This window comes from Rhamphochromis sp. 'chilingali', assembly GCF_963969265.1.
Source record: "Rhamphochromis sp. 'chilingali' genome assembly, chromosome: 2".
Classification (NCBI taxonomy): domain Eukaryota; kingdom Metazoa; phylum Chordata; class Actinopteri; order Cichliformes; family Cichlidae; genus Rhamphochromis; species Rhamphochromis sp. 'chilingali'.
This window is the reverse complement of record NC_137930.1, coordinates 63,700,247-63,726,360: the sequence shown is the minus strand read 5'-3', so window position 1 is coordinate 63,726,360 and position 26,114 is coordinate 63,700,247. Positions and strand designations below refer to the sequence as shown.

Sequence of the window (26,114 nt, the reverse complement as noted above, 5' to 3'; positions counted from 1 at the left end):
GGCTCAGTATCAACACAAACAGAGCAATAATCCGACATTAACCCTGGACAAATCCTAAGCACTTAATGCAGACTCTTTGCTCTCTGTGTGTTGTCTGTGAGCCCAGAGCGCTCTGTAGAGCACTCGTGTATATCTACACAGCAGATCAATACTAGAAGTACCCCTAAACACGCTGTGCTTCTGGTCCTTACAGGGCTATAGGCAGTGAAAAACTACAAATATCCAGCAGAAGTGCCCTAGAGTTGTGGTGAAATTCCTGAGGTAAGATCAGACTTATCTGGTGACTTATCAGGCCCATGGCAGTCAAGTCAAATATCAAAAGAAGGATTTTCTGTTGGAAAATACTTTCAGCGCTGTCATGTCTGTTTTCGCAAAAATACATTCCTACCTGTCTGGACTATTTCGCTCTTTTGACAGGTGGTGTACAGTCATGATTCTTGCGACTCTAACAGATGATTCAATTAGACAGTTTCTATTTCCCTACTTGATCCGGAACCACCATATTGTAATGTGTGTCCACAGGCAAAAGCAAACTACATGGGCATCATCAGAGGTGTTTTTCCTCTAGGTATATCAACTAATTTTATATAAAAGAAAAATGATTCAGGAAAAACAAAGAGTCATTAGCTCCCATAACAGACTAACCTGTAACAGATGTACACACATGCACACATACACCTCTCTCCCTTTGCTTCCCAAAAACTGTTGGATGTGAGTCATGCTATGCTGACAGTATTCATGTGCCCACACACTCAAACACAAATGAATGACATCTTAAAAATTGGAGGAAAATTGTGCCTGTGGCATGAATTATGCATGCTTATAGTCTCTTATCATCTAAATGCATGTCTATCCATTTGTCAGGAAGGTTTGTGTGTGCTTTGCATTCATTGGGGGCCTCAGATCCACCCCTGTGGAATGGTGATGGCCTAAAGACAGACTGAAAGAGGACAAGAAGGCAGAGAGAAAGCAAGGCAGATGCAGAGAAAGAGCAAGAGGGAGAAGGGATCTGGTGAAACCATAAAAAAAAAAAGAGCAGAGCCTTACCCCTCACACACACACACACACACACACACACACACACACACACACACACACACACACACACACACACACACACACACACACACACACACACACACAACCACACATGCAGAAAAAACAGATACAGATGCATCTAGCTAAAACATTTTTAATTATTAAATGAGGGCATGTTGATATGCGCACACAAACACACATGGCATAAAACCAGTAGGCGCTCCTTTTATAGAAAGCAATGTAAATTTTTCATTAGAGGAAATGCAGCTTTCTCTCTCTCTCTCCCCGTGCCTTCATCTCTGGGCGATCGTGGCTCAAGAGTTGGGAGTTCGCCTTGTAATCGGAAGGTTGCCGGTTCGAGCCCCGGCTTGGACAGTCTCGGTCGTTGTGTCCTTGGGCAAGACACTTCACCCGTTGCCTACTGGTGGTGGTCAGAGGGCCCGGTGGCGCCAGTGTCCGGCAGCCTCGCCTCTGTCAGTGCGCCCCAGGGTGGCTGTGGCTACAAAGTAGCTTGCCATCACCAGTGTGTGAATGTGTGTGTGAATGGGTGGATGACTGGATATGTAAAGCGCTTTGGGGTCCTTAGGGACTAGTAAAGCGCTATATAAATACAGGCCATTTTCCATTTACCATTCTGTCCTGTGTCCTCCGGCCATGCTCCCCTGACACCTTCTTGCTTCACTCAACTCATCTATTTGACCCAGCGAAGGGCAAGCAGCCCAGACAGATAAGCTGTGTCCCAAAGTACCCGCTTTGCTTCCACATCAACCTCTTTTCTTGATTTGTGTGTTCATGTGAATGAATGCCATGATTTTGGGTGGTCTGCAGCCTTCACATAGTGAGGCAGTGTGATTTCTCCCCCCCCCATCTCTCTCACACTTCTGTCAGCAAACACAAACTGTCTAATTGAATCATCTGTTAGAGTCGCAAGAATCATGACTGCACACCACCTGTCAAAAAAGCGAAATAGTCCAGACAGGTAGGAATGTATTTTTGCGAAAACAGACATGACAGCGCTGAAAGTATTTTCCAACAGAAAATCCTTCTTTTGATATTTGACTTGACTGCCATGGGCCTGATAAGTCACCGTGCAATGACAGATGATGTAGTGTTTTAAGAACACTCAAACACAGAAAAAAGGAGTATAAAACAGGAAAATAATACAAATCCACAACAACAACAATGATAATAATAAGGAGAAGAATAGAAATAAACTCTGAAAATGGTGACCACATGTCTCTTTTAGTATTTTAGTGTTTCCTTTGTCAAACAAAATATAAATTTTTGCTCATGAAACTGTCCAAAATACCAGGAAACTGGACAGATTTCTGCCAAATCAAATAACAGACATACTGTGTTTACTGTATACAGTTATGTTTACTGCTGTGCCTTGTCATTCCTATAGACTGTATATATATAAAAAAGCTCCTGGGCTTAAAGCTAACCCAGCAACAGTAAACTTGCAATAAACTTGAATTCTTTTTAATAGCCACCAGGGGGCAACTACCTTTAATGCAAAGAAATCAAATTGTACAGAAATCCAAGGAAAAATGATCTTGTATCTCTCTTGACAGTTTTCGATTAGTTAACTAATATATTCTTAAAAAATAAATGACTTTGCAAATTATCTTTCCAAATGAAATCAAAAAGACCAATAATTTTTAGGTTAACGTTTTCTTAACTTCTTCCTTTTTATTTTTGGCCAGAGTTTACAACCATGCATGCATGTCTGTCGGTATGGCTGATTCTGTGTCTGTCTGCTTTAATAAGTACACTTAATATTGACTTTATTTGAACTGCAAAGCAATTTGTATTGTTTTTGTGCTTTGTTTTCAAAAGTGGAATATAAATACAGTCATCATCATTATTATTATTATTATTATTATGATGGCAAATTCTGACCCTACATCTGAATGTTGCAGTAGAGAATGGTCACTTCAGTCACAGACACACCCTCATCTCACAGTCTATTTATATCTACCATTAAGGAGCAAGACGCTGCCGCAGTATTCTCCTAAACAACAGTTTCCTGTTTTGCAACATCTCCCTCTGTATATTTGTATGTCTCTCAGCTTCTGTACTGGAATATAAGTATAATGGTTGTAAAAATCAACACGATCGTATGCTCGTATTTTCAGTCCAGCTGTGACGGCTGTGGTGCAACGTGCCAGGTTACAAAAACCGAGAGGTCCATGACTGACCGGTGCAACAAACAATGTGCTGCCAAAATCGCTGTGAGACACCGACGACACAATGAGGATAATGGCCCCCATAAGAGTCCCACACACCAGTAAAAAAAATAAAAAAATAATCCCCACCGTGCTCTGGCCATTTAAATCTTTTAAGTTCTCATATATTTTTCTGAGCTCATTTATATCTAGTGTGATGTTATTATAAACAGAGACTATCTAAAATTACAAAACAAATAAAATGTACAGAAATGACTAAATAAAGAATGGAACATTGGAAAGTACATTACTGATACATTAGAGTAAATTCATGGTAGCTATTCAGTGCGATGGTTGTGTTTATGTAAGACAAAAGCAAAAAGATTACTGAAGGAACCAGAGAGAGAATCTTTACTTTCAGCTGTGTGTGTTATGCGAAATGCATTAAAAAAAGTAAGTGAAGCAAGGCAAAGCAAAGGGACTTCTGAGATACAGAGAGACGTGACTGATTAAGGCAACGAATGGGGGGAATTTTACACTGGAATTAGAAGTGCTGTGCTCTCCTGCTAGTTTTACCTTTTTTGTGTAATTGCACCATGAGAATCATAAGCTCACAGGCCTTGATCAGTTTTAAAAAAAAATTTTTTCTTTGCCTATACTGACCTGAGAAACAAACCCAATTATCAGCAGCTATGACAGAGCAATATGATGTAGTTAAAGACAACTATAGCCTCCAGTGTCCTAATCCTATTTCCTTATTTGTGTGTATTTCTTCTTTTTGTCCATTATTGATGGATTCTGCTGCTTTTCAGTGCCCTTTATCCTTGGATCTGACTTTCTTCCCATGCAAATGCAACTTTATGTATTAATTACTTTTGTTTCAAAGTCTTAAATATACCTCTATACATAACAAAATTCTTATTACCAAAGATCTAAGTACATGTTTAGTAGGAATGATATTTTCACACATAATATAGACACAGAATTTAATTACATTTGATTAAGTGACACATTAACACATAGATGATTTTAAGCGTTGGTTATTTCCACTGGTTCATTAATATCCATTGTAATAATACAAAGTTCAAATGTTTAAAGTTCACACTTAAAACACTTTTGTTATTAAGATATGATTTCAATGTATTTGTTTGAATAGGGTACAATTCTTTTCGTGGCTTGAAAAGCTTTTAAACCTATTATATAGACACAATTGTAAGTCAACACTGATGCATGATTTTTCCCAAAATACCTCTCTTAAAGCCATCTCATATTCTGTATTTGTACTGTAGTATATGGCCAGGATGACAGGCTAAATCAGAGGTACAGCTCACTGTGGGAAGCAAAGAAAACAGAAACCTGCCTTCTCTGAAAGGACCTAACTTAAAGATGGGCCAGCTTTCAAAAATACTTAGAGTTACAACTGTCACACTAGAAAGTGTGAAGCAGAATTTTACAGAAATGCTTGGGTAAGTTTTTTATTAAAGAAATGTAGCAAAAACACACCTGACAGAGTAAATATAGGCATTAGGCCTAGTGTTGGGACCAGTTACTATCCCGAACCTATTTTAGCAAGTTATGTATAGAGGTGTGTTCATTAGATATTCACATCTCTGACACAACTAAGTTAAAACTAAAGCCAAACAGGGCAAACATCCATCAGCCAAATCTATCACAAGTATGTGCAGGCGACAGTCATATTAAGGCTGACTTCTGCCCTTGCTTAGAGGCTTGATAATGTGACAGAGCAGAATGAAATAATCCCATGAACGGTGCCCCACTAACTTCTTTTTGGCAAGCGGAGCTCCAAAAACCCACTCACTCAAAAACACATTCAGTCCTACAAGCCAAAAGGCAGTTAAATCTGTTTACGCGTTTGCTAAAAATAGGCCTCCAAAAAGTCTAACAGAAAGGCAAATGCAAATGCGTAGAATTCCTTAGTGTAAAATCTTTTTCTGTCAATGTCTTATTTTATTTTCTTCCATTTCTCTCTTAAGCAATACCTCAGGAGACAACTTAAAAGTGCCTTTCAGGAACCGAAAATCTACTAGTAAATCCATTTCTCCCCATCTTTTCCTTGACTGTGGATGCGTGTTTGTGTGTTCAGACAGCATGCAACACACGTCTATGATCACTGGCAAGTAGACATAGTTGCAAGAAAGTTTCTGAACTCTTTGGAATCTTCACTGATTAATCATAAATGGAACTCAAAACTGAACACTAAGAAACTGACTAAACTAATAACACACCACTATACTTTTCATGTCTTTATTGGACTCAGTCCAGTGCAAGCTGGAAAAAGTTCAGTGCTAATAGCTTCTTCAACAGCTACTTGCTGAGCTGGGAGAGAGTGGACTGTAGAGATGCACTACCTACAAATGAAGTAATAGAAAAACTGGCTACTGGTAAAGACTACTCTCTAAAAATGACTAGTTGTTTTGAACCTCAATTGCAGTAATATAGACGAAGCATTACAGAAAAAAAACCACCACAAAACACCCTGTAAGACATGGATTTTTATCAATCCACAGAGAAACAAAATCAACAAATGATGGAAATACAGAACAGCTGCAGCTCTCATGAAAGAAATGGGGTAGGCAAGGGTAACGACAAAAAGCACCTACAGTAATCTCTACAAAATCGAAAACACTGTAATTTTGTGCATTCATTCTGCTTCAACCATTTTGTGTTGCAAGAATGGTGGAAATGCAGACAGCACAAGTGAATATACTTTCACTTTCCCTATGCTCTCCCACTTTTCATGAAAATCTGCAACAGGCAAGACAAACGACTGCTGAAAAGATACGGTTCTTTGCAGAAGTAATCAATGCAGAAATTCTGCTAATTGTCCAGGGTTTGCAAACTTTTTCTTCCAGTTTGTACATAGATAAGCTATGAAAGGGAGGTAAATGCCTATTAGCTTTAATTTAATAAATACTTGTAAAATTAAATTTATAAAACAGATACATTAAATGTCAAAGGCTGCAAGCATGAGATATTTCCACCTTTAAGCATTTATCTATGAGCACATGCAGCATATAAAACCACCAAAATTATTCATGAAGAGAGTCTAAGAGATAAATTAGATAAATGACAACAAATAATGTTCCCATTCGCAAATCTGAATTCATACAAACATTACACTCAAAAAGCTTTGTATCCTTTAAATCCACACCAGACAAACACATATACAAACATATGTAAAAACTTAAAAGTCAGGAACAAGGGCTGGAATGGAGGCGCTCAGACTAAAGCTAAGGAATAAGAGTGAAATTTGCAATGCATCATATTAGAGCCAGCAGAGAAATGGTTGGGAGAAGGAGGAGGGAGCGAAGCAAGATTTATATTCAGAGGAGGACAAATCTTGGCAGGCATGGAGTACCTATGTTAAGCGGCTTGGGGAGAGGCAGGGGTTTGTATTGATGAGCAAGACCAGGAAAGATGTGTGTGGGTGCAGGATTGTGGTCCTACGGGAATGCTCTGTCTACGGCAGCGATATGGGGCTCACACAGCGGATTAGTGTTTCTGCTCCATAATCAATTTGCTGTCTGGATCCCATTGCACATAACCCTAAACATCCTTTCCATGCTTGATCCTCTAAAATCTATTTTCTCTTTCTCTTTATTTCCTCCCTACACCTATTCCACTTCATCTCTTTTTCCTGCTTACCTTTTTGTTTGCTTCACCTTCAAGTTGTAAGATGAGTAAGCCCCCCCCCCCCCAAAAAACACCCCAAAACACCCCAAAACAAACAAACACAGTCCTACATCAAGCTCTTTCAAACACACCTTTCTGTTTTTTTCCTTTCATTTCTCTCCAACTTGGTGCCATTTTTCACCAGCCATGATAAATTCTGCACACACTGCGTTTTAGTGTAATATGTCGGAGTAATTATATCAGGGTGTGTGTGTGTGTGTGTGTGTGTGTGTGTGTGTGTGTGTGTGTGTGTGTGTGTGTGCGCGCGCGCACAGAGATGTAGAGGTTAACCTTGACCAAAGGCAAACTATTAGCTTCATTTCACCCTCGAGTCCAAGCTTGCCGCCATCTGGTCTAGAACTTCAGGGTCATAATAGCGGCTGACCAATCAATAACACACTGCATGTTGGCACCATGCACCAGCCCTGGCCAATGTGTTCATTTCTTATTAAAAAGAACATTACACTCCAGGGAGAAAATAAAGTACATTTCCCACAATCAGGCAGCACAAATGTCAGCGGTACAAAGTTTAATTAAAAATTAAAGTTCTATTTGCTGGAAACAAGGATATTGTCCATCAAAAGTGTATTATACGACACATGACTATTTCTATATTTATATTCAGCCTTTATGTTAAATAAATACAGAAATGATTTTTCTTTACAGACAGATCAACTGGCATTTGCTGTAACTGTCTGAATCTGTGTATTGTGTGTATTTGTGTATCTGTCTGTGTCTGTAGAGGGGAGGAGTGCTTTTGAGATGAAAGCCCACAGAGACAGCTAAGCAGGAAGGCAGAGACAACAGATGGTGTTAGGAGTGCTCCTGTTCTGGTGGAAGAAGGTGGAGAGGTTTTCATGTCAACAGATCAATAAGTGTGAGACAATCCATTTCAGATTGTCTGACACACACAGACAGAATGGTGAAAGAGAAAGTATAGACAAACCACCACGCAAATTGACACATAGTAGCTGAGAAAGAAATCTCCCTTCTACACGTCTGTAGGCACACCTTACCCGCTTTGAGACATTAGAGATGTAAATACAATGATGTATAAGATAGTGAGACTTGATCCTGCTGATGATGCAGCAATCCTGTCAGAAATGCATGCAAGCCGATACGCCCTAAAATTATCACTGATAATATTGTATTCAAGGATTAACTATGGATCCAGACATTAGTTAGGAACCATGTTAAAGATTGTGTGTTTGTTTGTTTTTTTAAAGACACTTCTGGGCTTTTTGAAATGGCTCAGATGAGGGAATGCATGCACATATGCACACACACATGCACACACGCATCTTGCCAGCAGCTGTTCTGAGCACTTTTATTGGACCAGGCAGACTGTCACCTCTTCTGATTCCAGGGGGACACTCAGAAGAGGACTACTAATTGCCTTGCTGGGGCACAGATGTGACTTGCATGTGACTGAATAGGTTTGGAGGCATGGAATGGCTTGATGTGTATGAGTTTGGGTGATGTTTGAGGGAGGAAATGACAGGTTGTTAGAGGGAAGGTAAAAAAAAAAGAAAAAAAAGTTGTAAGGTGTGTGACTGTATGTGAGATGAATGCTAGTTAGAGTCATAGTGGATGATGTTGGAGAAGGAGGAGGTACAGAGGGGTCTTCAGTCACAGTTAAACTATTCTGCTATAAAAAGCTGAACATGAATCATACGGGCAGTCTTACCTTGGCCTGGCCTCAATGTTGTGCTGAAAATAATAAATGGAGGGAAAGGGGGAGAAAGAAAAGAGTGAGACAGGGAGAAAGAAAAACATATTTAAAAACAAAACATTTGACATCTTTTTGCATGCATTTTGAGCAACAAAAAAATAACTCAATTTAAATCAGTGCAGTCCACAGATGGTGTGGCTTAAAATCTGACCCATTAATTTTTAGTTTCATTTTGCACTTGTGCTCATGTATATTCATGAGCTTTTAAAGGAACAAACTGGAACAAAGCTGCAAACATTAGTCATGTGCAGGCCGTTCTATTTAATTTTGATTGGAGCTTAAAAGATTTCTCAATGTCACACTGCCGGCGTGGAACACTCATATCATCATTGCAAGAAAAATCCCTTTTTTATGTGAATAACAACAAAGTAAATGAAATCTCATCCAATCCTAGAAGATGCAAATTCATTATTTCCTGAAGCAAATCTGTCACATTTAAATTACTGCTGGACTGTAGACATGAAATCTTTACAGTCAGAATTTAACATGTTTATACATGTGCTTATATTGAACACTCCTGTTTATACATTGATGTGAAGGTATAGACTTAAACAATGACACTCCTACCTCCTTGAAATGTTCTTGACTTGGCTAGATGTTTTATAACCCCCCCCCACCAAAACCATTTTTGTTGTCCTCTGTGATGTTTCATGCATTTTGGTGTTGCTTAACTGGCCAATATTCCTTTTGTTTAATAACGCACCAGATCGCTGACTTGGCCACTCCTAAAGGTTTTGCTTTCTCTCTGATAGGTTTATTTAGATTTTTCAGCCTAATGATCAACATCTCTTCGGACCTCATATGGAAAGCTCCAGTAAACAGCTGCAACTTCAGAACTTGGAATCAACTCTAGATCTTTTATCCCCTTAATTTGTCATGCAATACTGAGGGAACAAGCCTGGAACTGACTGCAAGTCAATTAATTTCTAGCCTCTGAAAATAAGGGACTGTGTATAAAAATGGCTGTAATTCCTAAACAGCTAATACAAAACTTGTTTTTTGTATCAATCCTTGAAATTAAAGTTGAAATGTTGCAATTTAATCGAATCTTGGTTGTCTGATTTAAAATCTACTGCGGTGATATACAAAATGATAAATTGCCTCTGTAGATGGCAGGTGCTTATGAATCACTGGTAATCTTGTTTTGTCTGTGCCGTTAAAGCAAATATGGCTTTTTAATGAGGTAAATCGCATTTTAATAGAAACTTCCATTTCATTTTTTTATGAAATGGAAGTTTTATTTAAAAAGGCCTAATAGGGTTATGCATACTGGCTGTTAAAGGTAAAATATATCATATTCATGTCCGTTTCACATTTCACCTTATCATGCAAGTCTTTTTTTCATTGCAGGCCAACACTATGTGTTATTAATAACACATAATGCATTTCTTTGTTTTGACTAGATCAGTTTATGAGTACAAACAAGGCTTGTGTTACACTGCTGTGTTCATCATTTTTATTTTGTCCAATTAAGAGTTTTTAATGGAACAAAATTAAAAGAAATGTGCAGTTTGAAAGAAGATCTCAGCTATAGGACTATGGTTACCTTTTCAATAGAAACAAAAATATCCCTCAAGGTCTGAATGAGCCCAGATTCAACATTTCCTACATTATTCACATGGCCTGGGGCAACTTAGTTATTATGTGCACACATAAAAACTGGTCTCTCAAAGCTGGAAAGAAACCACAGTCAGAGAATTTAAAACGAAAATATCCTAAAAGAATGACCTGTTTTTCAAATAACAACTTAATTGTATTTGAAGCTTTAAGCATCAACTGAAAAGTGTAAAAAATGATCTGAAGCAAAAAAAAAAATATTTCATTTGACACCCCATTTGTACAGTCATATATAATAGATATAGAAAAAATGAAGTGAAAAAAAGAAAACTTATTGTTAAAATATTATTTCTTATCATTTTCAAATGGTTTAAACCAAAATCCTGCTAACATGTATAAAATATAAAAACCGAACAAAGCAGACTTGGGTCAGAACTAAGTGAGGGTTAGGTCACTTGTTCTGACTCAGATTGCCTGAATAATGAGGCTTCTTAGCTTTCTGTTCATGCTGCATCTTCTTTATAGCTTAGTGAGGCTCTGTGTCTGTTTTTCGAAGATATATTTCTGAGAACTTCGAAATCCAATTCAGTACTTATACGCTAAGCATTTCACATAAACTCTGTCTACACAGTATTAACCGTGTTTAGTCTACAGTCATGCACCTGTTGTGTACCATCTTCTACAGTCCTGTCGTTTTAGTGTGCATGTTCAGTTACAGTGTTTGCTGTGCTCTCTGTGTATCTGTATGGATATTTTAGCTGACACATATCGCCCTTTTAGCTGTAAGACTCCTGCCCAGGGGCATGTGTGTTTTTTTAATTACTCTATCATCAGTAATTGTTTAAGTAAACACAAATTTAATGATGATATAAATGAGTACCTACAGCCACTTTTTAATGAAAAGATGGAAATTGAGCAATGTGATAACAAACAGACTGTAACTTTTAATATTTTTGTCTAACTCCTTCCAATTGTTTAATTTTCATCCAAAGAATGTTAAAAGGATAAGTGCAAGATATATTTTACATCCTAGCTTATATATCTCACAGACTTGCAGTTACATGGCCACAGTATTTGGCCTTGATATGCATACAAAGCAGCAATTGTCTGAAAAAGTAAATCCTTCTTTTCTTGTAAAAAGTTTAACTCAGAGCACCAATTCCAAAAGGGCTGGAGGGTGAACTGTAGCTCCCGGGCTAGCAGGATTAGATTGAGCTTTACAAGAAGAGAAATAAACAGTAATCCAAAAAAGCAAACAGGGACCGCATACAGCATGTGAAAACTTTTCAGACCCCTTTCTAATTTTCCAAATCTTGTTAAAATGGATTCAACACATTTTCTTCCATATAAGTCTGGATGTAATTCTCCACAATGTCAAACCAAAGGAAGGCTATGGAAATATATTGTTAATTCATCACGGGAAATCCTTACAGAAGCACAATCAGTAGCACGGCCCTTCACCAATAAGATTTTTATAGAGGGATGGAGTGCTATAAAGCATCTGAAATGAACCATTTGGCCACATTTCCCAACCACATGAAACCAGGCACTGAGCCTCACTTCATTAGTATAATCCACACAATTGAAAACTGTGGTTGCAGCATCATGGTGTGGAAACTAGTCCCAAAAAAGGAAGAAAATAATGGATCCAAAGCACAACATCTAACAAACTACCTAAGGCACCAAGTAAACACAAGTGTGGTTTTCGGTAAATTCTATGAAATTCATAGTGTGACCCAACCAGATTCTGACCAGCAACCAACATACCATTTATCATCAGCCATCATAGACGGACCTTAAATGGTTGTGTACTAAGGCTCCCATCCAGCCTAGATAAAACTTTAAAAAGACTGATCCCAAATTTGCCTAAACATCCAGTGCTATCAATAATTGGTGGAGTCATCATAAATGTTAGTTTCATCCATGACAACATGAAAGGTTGTTACCCAACACACTGCAGGAGGACTACATGAAACATGCAACAGTTACAAGCGCTGTGGGAACACCAAAATGTTGTAGATAAACAAGTGAGTGATAGCGTCAGTGTATATTCGCTTGAGTACACAGCAAGATACGTAATAAGTGAGCAGCTACTTAACTTCTCTTTCTGTACTGACACGAATCTCCAGTGAACGAATAATGCTGCTTTTTAGTTACTCCATTAATAACTAACACATGACAACAAACAGCTTACCCATCGACATTCATTTAGGGCCATAAAGCAATCTACACATCAGCTACCGCTATTACTACAACCTACTTAGTTGTGCACAGAACCTCCAGAGAACACTCAAGCCTCCTCTCTTAACTGCAGTGACTGCAATATAGAGAGTGACAAATGGACCAATGCGATATTTTAATTTGGGGCCATGAGCAGTAAAAGCCTTCTCTTCAATTTTCAAATGAGACACGCAGTGAAGCGCCACAGAGTTTGATGCACATGTGAGGAGATGGGTTGCAACCCTTTACTGTGCAAGAGTTCACATACATGCAAACCTCTATAATATATAGTGTAGTTGCACACATGTGCAGGTGTGTGCAGTTCTTTGGCACAAGGTGTAAACTTTCACCAAGGGGCCAAGATGTAAAAAGACTAAATGTGTTTATAACTGCCAATACTATAGCAAAAGGGTATTTGGCCTTACATTGCAGCCAAAAGCTTAGGCTTTATCTGCATCTATCTACATGCATCACATTAACAGAGGAGAGAACATTCTGAAAACATAATTTCAATATATATAAGTATAATGTATAATGAATAAATACTGTAGATCCAGTGTCTCTTTTCACTTGGAACAAAGCTGTGTATGATGGCACCTGTTCTCCTTATAAATGTTGCTGTTTGCAGAAGGTTTCTTAAGTACTTGGAAGAAAATCCTTTCAAGTGGACGACCTGGAATCAAGCACCCATGGCTGACAGCATTCATCTTTAAACAAAGACCTCATGCGCAAGACCATTTTCAGGCCTAACCACAAGCAAAGAAACACAGCTTTATGTAACGCTGATAACTGTTCTGTGTTGCGGTTCTTGTTCTCTATTCATCCTACCTTAAAACTACCTATAACCTTTTTTAGATAAGAGCAATAGCACTGCTTTTACAAGCATGTTCTCATGTTACACGAGTTAATCATTCTTTCAAAATCTTCTCAACAGACCTTGTGCTGTGATGTTGCTAATTAGGGTGCCAAGTTCAATCAAACATGTAAGTAAGACACTGTCTTTTCATTAAATTTCTTGAGCACTTGGTTAATGTTCTAAGACTGGTATGTTAATGACATTTTTAGGTCTAGTTAGTAAACAAGCTTGTTTAAATATGCAAGTGGAAAGGCTCCAGTGTACTGGGTACGGTATAGTTTCTGTGGCTGCGAGCCTGCTGGCATGCTTCAATTCACGACATACATTTTGACGGTAAGTTTAACGCTCTAGGTAGATGTTAGTGTCTGAGACTGTGTGGACTCGTCTGGTGACTTTGGATTACAATGCATCAAGATGGGATGTGTCCCACAGGCAGATTTCATTATAGTAAAACAGGAATGACTGCTTTTATATAGTCTCTGCAACACTATAGTTCCTGCTTAACTGGTCAAACAAATAGGTAGCGTAAAAGTCTAAGAACATAAAGAAAATAGCTATAAAAATAATTTAATTAATTAATTAACAAAAATCAGATTTTGTTTAAAAAGGCACCAACTTAGAGGAAACAATTATATTCCCCACTGCATTTAAAAGGTTTAAGAAGGTAAACATCCCTCATAAAAAGAAAATGTTATGAATGCTACTCTTACCAGCACTCTGTGAGCTGCTCCAGGCCCTGCTAAAAGGGCCTCTACTGCCACTACAGGAGCTATTGCCTGCGCCTCAGCCTGCTCCAGCAGGCATAGCTGGTGTGTTATGTTGGCCATTTCTTCCTGAAGCTTTTCAGTCTCAACAGTGATCTCTGCGATTTTCTCAGCAGCAGATGCTGTGAGGAATGCTTCTTTAAGGTCTACCAGGTGAAGGGTCCTCTTCTCTTCCAGTAGCACCAATTTGCGGAGCTCCTCAAACTGACTGTTCACATACTCCTCAAGTTCCTCAGTAGACATCTAAGATATGTAGAAAGAGTTCAAAGAGACAAAGAAGGAAACAATGAGAAAGAACGAATAAACAGGGCAAATTTAACTCACCACAAAACAGAGATATACAGCCGCCACAAATTAACCAGAATAAACCACAATGAGCTACTCAAAATCTGAATGCGGGGGGAAAAGCAATTAAAAGCAATGCATGTGAGGGTCAGATAGGGACTTTATACATTTAAATGTGAACATTATTCCAGCAAGCCTACAGGTCTCTGTCATGCATTAACTAATTGATAGCATATATTAGATTCCCCAAAGGCAAACTCCATGCATCCCATCTGCAGATAGAGATCTCAGAGGCTCCTTCTACCACAGCAAGCCATCTGTTTGGCTTTCAAGGCAGCAGAACTGCTCACTGAGATACTTTTTTAATTCCTTTGCCCATTCCCCAACGAGCCTCTCTTTAGCTATGACTCATTACATTAAAACACCTCAATAAACAAACTCGTTCCTGCAGTTCTTCTGTCTAGACAAAACTCCACCTCCAATGAAGATGCTGTCATGAGGTAAAATAACCCAAAATCCCTTGTCATGATCTCTGCTCCTGAATATAATTGCTTCAATCTATGAACATCAGCTGCTCTGTCTCCCGTTTTCCCTTGAGCAGAACTTCACTCTCTTCCTTTCCATCTATTTAATCTTGTTTCCCCTCAGTCTCCCTCTCTCCAGTGAAGCAAAGAATCATCAGTCTTTACTAAGGTTGGCAGAGCCATGGCCCCTGGGGCCCAAAGTTTTATCGTGTATTTGCCATTTCTGCACAAGCAATCAGATTCTCCAAATTGCCCATTAAACCAAGCGCAAGAAGTAACACTTTTAATTTACTTTCTTTGTGTGAGGAGAGAAAAACATGCACATTGCTCATTCTCTTATCTTCACCAAAATCAATGCCATGAATGTATTTCTCTCAGATAAAGAACAAAAAACTACAACTGGGTTAGACTAGTAACAAAGTTTCATTCATTGTCAAGACCTACTTGTATCAAAGCCCCCCATTGTAGACTACTGGAGAGAAAGGACCAGCATTGACTACATGACTCTCTCCGAGTTCATTTATTCTAAAATGCCAAAACAACTGTGTGCTCTGTGGAATGTAAATAAAAAGAAAATGCAATAGTTTTCAAATAATTTAAAGTTTATAGAAAATAGTACCAAGGAAACACACCAATGCTGAAACTGAGAAGCTGTATTACTTTTTATTTAAAAAACAAAAAACAAAAAACACTGAAGTTAATTCTAACAAGGCAAAATATTTAATATGTCAGGAAAGATGCAACAGAGTAAAGTTGAGACAGTGAGTGCCTCAGGACTAAATAGGCAGGGGTTCACAACTATGTGAGCAAAAACATGGACAGATGAAAGTTTTTCACTGTAGAATTTCGATTTTAAACATTCTAATAATCTGAGAAAATGCCTGTACACAAAAGGACTGTACACAGTCTTTTTTGCCACAGTGAGGAACCATAAAGAACAAACCTTCCCATAGCCAACGCTATGGTATGAATACACGGAATTAGGCGTCCTCTCTCTCAACCATCTCTGTTGGTTCTCTGTGAGGCCCCATGGCCTTTGAGGCAGATGGAGGCTGTGATCCTGGATCAGTTCTTTGTTTGTTGAGAAGCAAGAGCTCTCTGCCATTGGACCTTTCACTCAGCAATGAAGCTTCTCTGAGAATTTGTCCCGATTGGAAAGGAAGAAGGAAGAAGCACTCATGCGTGCTAATCTTCATTTCCAATGCTGCAAACTAAAGCCACAAAATGAGGCCTCAGGAGGGACAACAGTCCACTGCTTACTGGGAACTAGTTGGAGTAAAGATACAGCGTGAGCATTCATTTGTTTCTTAAGTGCCATTTTGAACCCTCGATATTAGAAAAAAATCCAAATCAAACAAACAAATAAATACATGAAAAAAAGGAGAGGGACTGATTGTAAAATTGCAACCTACATGAATAACCCTCAATTCTGAAACAAAATTACCAAGATTTACAAAGTTAGAGGGAGAGAAAAAAAAGCTGTTTTTCCATAGACTTCCAAAGATCCGAAGTCTTTTTGGAACTACAGCTATCACCATCTGGTGGCCTATAAATAGAATGTAAGTTGAAAACACTTTCGCATTAGCTGATTTTTGTGACCCATAAGCTACGTCCATGTTTTACACCATTAGTGACTGAATTATAAAAGCAGCAGCTGTGTTAATAACAAAGGAGTTTTTCATCTTAACATTTTAAACCACAATGAAACTTCAGTAAATTCGTCATAAAAAAAATAAAAATAAAAATAAAATGCCGTTTTAATGTGTAGTTAACTCCAAATGTTTCAAAAGACTGCTACGGTCTATCAGCACAATGATCAAAACATCTAAAATTAACCAACTGATACAAAGGTTCAAACTTTCCCTGTTTTTAACGGATGAAAAATAATCATCTCATTTTTTTTTTGTAATGGTAAATGGCCTGTATTTATATAGCGCTTTACTAGTCCCTAAGGACCCCAAAGCGCTTTACATATCCAGTCATCCACCCATTCACGCACACTGGTGATGGCAAGCTACATTGTAGCCACAGCCACCCTGGGGCGCACTGACAGAGGCGAGGCTGCCGGACACTGGCGCCACCGGGCCCTCTGACCACCACCAGTAGGCAACGGGTGAAGTGTCTTGCCCAAGGACACAACGACCGAGACTGTCCAAGCCGGGGCTCGAACCGGCAACCTTCCGATTACAAGGCGAACTCCCAACTTTTGAGCCACGATCGCCCTTGGAGTGGTAAAAAGGTTTGTGCTTTAGGGATTTATTTTAAGCGACAGAGTTCAGATAGATATGTTTCTCTGTTGTTCCAAATCACAGCAGACTCTACTGCCTATTCACAGCTCTGTTTGGTGTGATGCTTTTTTAAAAAGGCCTAAAAAGCATTAATAGAACATTAGGACTAAATGGATTTGAACTGTCCTTGCCCTTAGCAACAGTGGCCTTGTTCCAAGTGAACACTACTCTCCCTCGCTCTCCTTTATCTCTCCCAGAAACTAGATTTTCCAATTTAGCCTCTAACACAACAAAGCAAGGGACAGATAATTGATTTGAATAAAAACAGCTCTGCTATAGTCATATAAAACAATAAGAAAAAAGGGAAGTGGCGGAAGTTATAAAATGGTTTTACAATAGCATAGTTTCAATTTCCAACACCTTTTTATTTGTTTTCGACTAAAGGAATGTCAGCCAAGAAACTTTCTGGGGAATGATACATGATAAATTCAATTAAAATGGCAAAATAAAATGGGAGTGACAGCTCTAAAGAGCAAAAGGAGGTAGGAAGAGAAAGAATAGGACAAGGTAGAGAGGGGTGAATAAACCTAACACTACCAAGTCTGCCAAGTCTTTTCATGTCTCTCCTGTCTATTCCTCAACCTCAGCTTCCTAAGACACCTTTAATGTGTCTGCTGCTCTTGTAGATTTTATGAGGCAGGGAAAATGGATGTAGCCACTGCACACACATACACAGTTGTGACTGGGCTGATACTGCTGTGCTGCTAATGGACTCTTCTCTTTGTAGCTGAGAGGCTCTGTGGACTGCATGTGCCCTAGACGGCATCCTGGTTGGCAGAAACAAGTAAAAAGTAAATAAAACATGAGACGAGGTAAATATGCTGACTACGTACTGCTGTGGTTTGAAACCCCAACATGCCTCACCTGCACTCTTACTATAGTTAACTTCAGGTGACTGGCTGACTGACAGACGGCCATCTTTACTCCTCAAATTATGTTACGCCTCTGGCCCTCTATTAATATGTATGCAGCTTTATCACTGTTTTCCCCCCTTATATTCTAGTCCCCTGTGGAGAATTACAATATGAGCTCAGAGATTAAAATCCCCAAGCCTGTGGCAAAGTACATAAGCAGATTAGAATTAATAAGCAAATGCAAGCCAAGGGTTAAATCTTTCATCCACCTCTCACCTACACACAGACAGCCACTCAGACCCTCTTTCTCTCTGAAGTGTTTTAAGATGTCAATACCATGCAATTTAAACTCCTCCAGCTCCTCTTTTTCTTTACCTTCTATTTTATACGTGCACACACACACACACACACACACACAACTTTTCTCAGCACAGGTAGTCATTCTGACTTGCCTGTCATGCATAATAAGCGACGCTGACATTTGAGAGAGCCGAGAGGACATGCCGACATACCACATAATAGTCTCTAACACAGTGCCCTGTGAGCAAGCAGGTAAGAGGTTTTCAGTAAGCACACTGCAAATCCACAGTGAAACAACCCCAGACTAAATGTTCAGGAAGTCCTTGGGGTGGCACTGATATTTTACTATGATAATACACATGAACTTGGGTGGGGTGTAGGCTGCCAGAAAACGTGTTCTCTCTCACAGGCCACTCTAATTAACCGGTTACACTACGCCACTGTGCTTGGGTCACATCTCTGCATGTATTCAACAATGCTCTCGTGTGCCACGGCTCACCGATGGGTTCTGACACAGTTATAAAAGCAGAGCATACAGCAGAACAAGGGCTGCAGAGGTGGTTGAGAGAGAGAACAGGTACTGCAGCTTTAAATGGTAAATAGCCGAGACCGCGGACGCACATTCCCAATCCTGCCTTTGTTTGTCACACCTCTCAGTGCACAACTCCTAGGCATATGTGGTCAGGTTTTATTTTCAGTGGCAGAACATGCCCCCGCTATAGCATCTGTAATGGAAATACAGCAACTGCTTTCAAGGTTGACTTGTCATGAAAATTCAGTTTGAATAGCTTTTGTTTAGGCTGACATTAAGAAAAAGGTTACCATGTTTGTTTTTGGAGGGCAACCTGGAAAAGATTTGATGAAAATGGTAAAGTAAGGTTACAGCTGTGTCATGATGATTGAGACAATCTGAGAAGAAGAAACAAATCTATGTCACATATCCCACCTCCCAATGCTTACACCAGCAGGTGCCTTTGCAGACGGCACTACCGACAGTAAGATGCTGGTACACAAAGCCAGCCCTGCATAGAATTTGAGTGGATTTAACAAGTAAACAAAAGTAGTGAAATAGCACAACAGTCCTGTAAAGATACGATCTTCATTATTATATTGGATAATTCGTCCCCCTTATTGCCTTAATTATGAATTAGGGGTGGGCGATATAAACGATATACGATAGAAACGATATAAATTTGGCCAACGATAGAGATTTTGACTATATCGCTCTATCGCGATAGCGCATGTTGATGATGTCATCAAGCTTCGCCTGTTTTGGCCGAAAGCATCGCAGCGGCTACAACCATTATCATCTGCAAATTATGGCGGGCGACAGTCATAGCAAAGAGATGAAGCACTTTTGAAATATGGGGAAAGCCAAAAACTGCGCTTCCTCCACTTCCGTAACATGGATTCATTAATGTTGAATTCTCTCGCAGCTGTTCTATTTCCATGTTTTTGCAGTATATTAATAACTAACCTCGTATTGTGGATGAATAATCTCAGTTGTTCTCCTGACTGAAGTTTGGCCCGTGTATAGCATCCTGCTATGCGATTGCATTTGTCCCTAACCACCAGAATCCCTCACGTTAACTTTTATGGAGTGGAAAAAAAGTTGGCGTTCATCCTAATGTTATACTAACATAGCTGTGTCGCAAGCAATCACGTAGCACAACATTATATACCAGGTAGTCGAACTTCAGTAACCCTGCAAACGCCACTGCTGTTTAGTTTTCTGTCTTCATTTATGTTGGAAGTGGTAGCAGAGGTGTACGTTTTATTTAGGTTCAAAAATCTCTCAGTCAGAACATGGTATGTCATGTTTAGGTGTAAACTAGCGAGCTAACTTCCTGTTAACTTTAACTCCGTTAAATGTAATAAATTCTGTTTTCATGGATGACTGGATGTTAAACTTAATTGTTACACCCGATAAAGCAGCAACACTGATCATTTTATTAAAGATGAAAGACTTTAGACCGTTTTTAACTCTCGGTGTTCGTTTGACTTTGGGACCTGAAGATGATGGAGTTTTGGACCCAGATTACTCCGCGAAGCTCCTCACTACGGCAGCCATAATGCTCTGACAATCCATCAAAACATTTTTAACAGATTTCTGCACGCCAAAATCGGTTCGAGGTCAGTAAGCACAACCAGAATTCATACATAAGGCACACTCTCGATTTTTGAGGTTTTAAGTGTGCCTTATAGTGTGGAAAATACGTTATACAGAAGAAAAGAATATATCGTGATATATATCGTTACCGCACATGCTTCAAATTATATCGCGATATGAATTTTAGGTAATATCGCCCAGCCCTATTATGAATTATAAAATAATAAAAATTCATTGCAATGCAACATTGTATTTTACACCATATGCATATTCTGAGTCGAAGACTGAACACTTGATTTTTTTTTTTGTCAGCTTACCCAGTTCAAAAAGGGTTTAACAACAGCTACGGGGCATTCAGTATTCAGCACTCTTTATTTTTTTTACATGACAATGCCTAGATCACAGTCACTTTGAAAAATACAACCTCTGACTTGGCACAGAAGTGCTGAGTCAAAAAAGTGAAATCAACCGAAGTCTAAAAACGTCATGACTCAGTAATCACACAATGAAGCCACGCTTCAAGCTGACTTCTATCTGCAGAAACCTAACACAATAGGGAATATCTGTGGTCTGTGCATGGAGCAGCACAATGAATATACACAATGCTGAATCCCTTTACGACATAATCTACTTCTATTTTAGACTGCCGTTTCTGATACTACACTGTCTATATCATATTTATAACTGCACACAAAAAGATGTAACAGACTAATATCTTTTTGTCTTTTTCCTTGTTAGGGCTTCAAATAATGTTCGATCGTAGCTACAGAACCTACAAAATCAAACAAGTTGTTGCTACAGATATAACCTAGTTGATTTTTAAAAAAAAAAAATCGCTATTCATCTTTTTTTTTTCTTTTAAAAGAAGCCATGACAAAGAAATAATGCATACAAGGACTTCATATCAGTGACATCCCAACTGTGCCAGCATAAATATGCATTTGCATTTAAAATATAGAAATGCCCAGTGCCTGCAGCTTCAGTTTGTTAGGATGACTGACACTGCTTGCCCTAAATACGTCCATGGATATGACTTAAAATCGACCATCATTTTCTTGACTGTGGAGTCACTCCCAAGTAAGTAAAAAACCTTCAAGCAACTGGTTATTTGTATAACTACACTGTTGTTTGATCTCTAACTCAAACCTCTTATATCTATGTTCTGTAACACTTGGACACTTAATGTTAAATACACTGATTGTTCAGCTGTCTCTTAAATGTAAACTTCAAAAATAATCTGCATATTCAAACTCAAAACACATGGCACAATCTCACTAAAATCCAAATTAATATACAAATGGTGCCCTGTCACCCCTTGCATGGAATTTAAAACCACCTTTTATCACCACAAATATATTCAAACTTCATTTAAATAGGTGCCGGTATGAGCTCATTAATTAAGAACAGATGCGTGCACCTTTTTTGGGAGAGGTTTTCTAAAAATGGTTCTTTGCTGTATAACAAGTGTTAGGCTTCTGTACACAGGAGTTAGCACTCACCTCAGGGTTGGTCCACTTGGTCTTGATCTTCTCAGCCATCTGTTGTGTACAGCCCAGCAGGTCATAACCCTGCCTGCTCTGCAGATACAACAGACAAACAAGCGGTAAACACAGCACAGTAGGCCACTATAAAAACAGCACAAACACAGATATTCTTTTTGTGCAAGTCAAACAAGACATGCAGCAGGCTAATTATTTGTTTACCTTAATCTTGCACTCATTCAAAAGAGTACCATTGAGTTTACATTTTAGTTTATAACTCTACACAAGGACAGTGCCAAAAAAACCTCATCTGGTAGTATGACAACATTTTGAGGAGACTACAGACTACAATATTCCATATTTTGATATGCAATATACAAGGTGTTAAAGTTTCTCCACAAGAGCACATTAACACAGGAAGCAGGATTAAAGCTAAGGGGTGTTTAGACTAAACACTGTGGCCTTGGGCTGTATGTCTGACCCTCTTTGTCTGTAATCAATCCATATGTGTCTGTAAATGTAAGTCAGTTAAGTGTGTTGCTCTACTTTTGTTTGTACCACCAAAGACAACGCTGCAGTTCTAGACAGTTAAGTTTCACTGACTTTGCATGACCATTTTAAAATAAGGCTTCTGCTCAGACTTTCTAAATCAGTTTATTTCACCGCTCACAAACAAAAACCTCTTATGCTCATAACATTAATTCAAAACTAAGCCCTTGTTTCTGATCATATCACCTTGTCCTCTGTGCAATAGCACAGCCCAAATGTGATCAGTGTGCTGAACATCTGACCTGAAATGAAACTATAATAATCAGAAACACCAAGCTCTGCATAAATGAACCCAGATTTGATGGACCTTTTTCCCCCCCATAAATCCAACAGATTAACATGACTTACTAGACCAAATGCAGTGCTTCACTAAACAACTTGTGACTCAGTGGCTCTATTTAAAATGCCTGAAGAGAAAAGGCCATCTAGGAAAACGAAGTAAGGGTGAAGCCATAATTGGCACCAAACCAAAAGGGACATCGGGGTGTATTTTTAATGTTTCATTTCTCTTTCACAGCTTTCACAAGAATCAAAGTGTCTGTAAGAATTAATTTATTGATGAAGAACTGTGGGTTATCATGGGACATATATTTAAAATAGAGCACATAGCCCTCTCAAATTAACTTGAAGACAATGATTGGCACACTAACTAATACAAAATTAGAAATGCAAACTAGACATGTGACACTGTATGTTTCATAGCAGATATTGTTGGGGGGCATGCCATAAAGATTAGGTACACTATATATATATATATATATATAAACCTTACATAAGTGTGCATCTCACCTTCTGCCAAACGTAGGCTTCATGCAGAGTTATGATCTCATGTTCCTTGTGCTCACCTTGCACAGCACACACCACACAGATGATCTTTTCATCAGGTTTACAGTAGAGGGAGCCCTCCTGGCCATGCTCCTTGCAACGCAATCTCTCTACTGTCACGGTGTTTCTCTTCCCATTGTCTTCAGCAGCCCCAGCCTCTGGCCCTGCTTCTGCACCCTCAGCTCCCTCGCCGAGCTCTGCTTCCACAGGTGGAGAGTTATGGGCTCCTTCTCCTTCCTCAAGATCAACCCTCTCATTCCCATTAACTACTGCCACTCCAAGAGGTGCCATCCCACGATTTGCACCCATTTCAGCTGCCATCTCTCCCACAGCTTCATCCTCAGCTGCGCCTCCAACTCTGGAGTCCCTGTTTGTGCCAAGACCATTAGCCTGGGTGCCTTCGGGGTTATAGGGCAATAGCACATGATGCGTGCTACTGGCGTGTCTGTCTGCATGGATGGGGCAGAAGGCAAAACTGCAGATGGGGCACACTTGTGTCGCTGGCTGGGCCTCATCAGGCTCGCACGCATCACATGAACCGTCCATCTGCGGCAACTCTTCTTGTTTCAGTTCATTAGAACCTGTCTCAGGTTCTCCGTTGTGCTCCATGGTGGCTGAAAAAATTCAAGGTATCAGATAGCAAAGTCTGACAGGAGAGAAACAGTGAGAAGAAGACGGGTTATAAATAGCTGTGACCTTCTGTAAACACATCTCATCTTTGCACAAGGGAAAGTCCAAGATTCTCAGGACTAATCCCCTCTGATTTAATATTCCCGAAACAGATGTTGTCAGGCATCTAGACGAAATGCCATCGAGTGCCACATTACAGCACATCTGCAGTCACTGAACTGCCTTTGTGTGCAAATGTAACAGAGTCATAAATAACATTGTTATAATTACACAAAATGTGTTCTAAACCCCCAAACTTCTCCTTTTATACCTGACTTTTAGGACCTCCAAGCCTGTAGTTGTGTTCATTATCAGTTAGAGCCCCTCCTCATTCTTTTCTTCTTCTTTGGTGCAATACTATAAATACAGTGTACCCCTTTTGCCTCTCCCCTTTTTCTACAATTCCCCTGTGGGAGAGGTGGGTGTCATTTCTTTCCAGCACCTTAAAGCACACATAATTCATATTTAACCACCCTGATGTTTATGATTGCGATTTTAATTTAGTTATTGTCATTATTGAGCCTGTTTTTGTAAAGATGTTATAAGTGTGTAGTATGTGTGTGTCATAAATGTGTTTTAGGCGCCATAAATGATAGCATGAATATGTATTCCTTGCTAGCTTGGGAGCTGTGGTGGGTTGAGCTAATCCTCTTCCCCACTGTCTGTATTTGGTCGTAGGAGCTGGAGTGGGCAAATTATTTACTTGGAGGTCTTTCTTTCTTTTACCTTTTTTATCAGGTATGTCAGATTTCATGTTGTTTTTGTTTTATCTTATGTCAAATATGTTACGTGTAAATGCATATTTTATGTTTAATGTAAAAATAAATGCCAGCCCCTTTTTCTACAATTCCCCTGTGGGAGAGGAGCTGGAGTGGGCAAATTATTTACTTGGAGGTCTTTCTTTCTTTTACCTTTTTTATCAGACACAACGCAGAATCACACCGGTTACACTTGGTGCCGTGACCCGTCACATCGCCAATCCGCGATCCACCCCTCCTCCTTCTGCTGCCGCTGTTTTCCCGCCTCCTCTCTGCAGCTGTGTGCCAGAATCCTGTGCCCTGCGCTTTGACTCACAGGTTTTTATATCGCGTGTGTGATCGATGCCCCGTAATTTGGCTTGCAGGCATCTCTGTCACGTGTGAACTTAAAGGGCAAATACGTAGGTGATCATTTCTGTCACTGTTTCATATTGTTGCCTCAAATTATACAGGCGCGGATTGTAATTTTTTTTTTCTCTATTGATATTGGCTTTTACAGCCTGTTTTAATTGAGAGGAGAAAACAACATTTTATTTTCTATGGTGTTTTGATTCTTTGATGTTTTTTTTCTTCTCCCCACATTTCATTGTTTTGTGAAGTTTTGCATAATTGTGTGTGGGGGTTAGGCTCGTTTTTTTTTGCTGTTGAACAGTGATATCTCACTTGGGCCAACATGTTAAGTGAGGAAACTGTGGATAGCGCTTTGCCTGATCTGTTCTCTGCGGGGAGTAATATGACCTTTGGTTTGGGGAGGGGTCATCAGATTGCTCCAAAGTTTTTTGGGAGGGGTAGGCCAGTAGTCCCGGGTATTGGTGCCCACACTGTAGACCAGCCAGTGATGCACTCACCATTAATGCCAGCAGCTAGCTCCACACCAGCTGCTTGCGAACGCCAAACACACACCCAGGCTGTCACTAGTGACATGTTGAGCAGCTTGATCACTGACTTAGCAAAGCAAATTGGGGAAAATATCACATCCTCTCTTAACTCTATGCACCAGCCAGCCCCCACCCAGCCACAGTCTTCCCAGAATGTGCCCTCGAGCTGCAATGACCAGTCCCAGCTGAAGGTTGTTGTTCAGTCAGACACCAAAGCTCCACCATACTTCAAGGGTGACAACACAGATCTATTTCCCATCGGTGAATGGGAGGACATGATGAGATGTTATCTGCACAGAATCAGCTGTGACACAGATGAAGAAATGTTTGCCATATTAATGTCTAGATTAACTGGCAAAGCCAGAGATGTGGTCAAGGTGTCACTTCGTTGCCGCCCTGAGTTGAATCGGAATGATCCTATTACTGCTGTGTTTGACATACTGAGGTCTAACTTCAGCGACTTGACATATTCCAGCCTGCCCATGAAAGATTTCTACAGTACTGTGCCACGTCCAGGTGAGAACGCCATGGATTACTGGATCCGGTTGAACAAGTCTATTGATGC

The 26,114-nt window shown here is 39.5% G+C and overlaps 1 protein-coding gene across 3 annotated transcripts in view; it reads right to left on the bottom strand.

Moving 5' to 3' along the window:
• Positions 1-26,114, bottom strand: part of trim44 (tripartite motif containing 44) — a 55,831-nt gene that overhangs the window by 22,527 nt on the left and 7,190 nt on the right. For 2 of the 3 annotated variants that reach the window (XM_080875999.1, XM_080876000.1), the window contains exons 2-5: positions 23,209-23,890; positions 21,889-21,966; positions 13,975-14,271; positions 8,587-8,609 (exon numbers count right to left, since the gene is read on the bottom strand). In XM_080875999.1, coding sequence (XP_080732125.1) covers positions 8,587-8,609; positions 13,975-14,271; positions 21,889-21,966; positions 23,209-23,853 — 1,043 coding nt within the window. In that variant the 5' untranslated portion in view covers positions 23,854-23,890. The remainder of the gene's footprint in view (positions 1-8,586; positions 8,610-13,974; positions 14,272-21,888; positions 21,967-23,208; positions 23,891-26,114) is intronic. The other variant, XM_080876001.1, reaches the window with a different exon arrangement.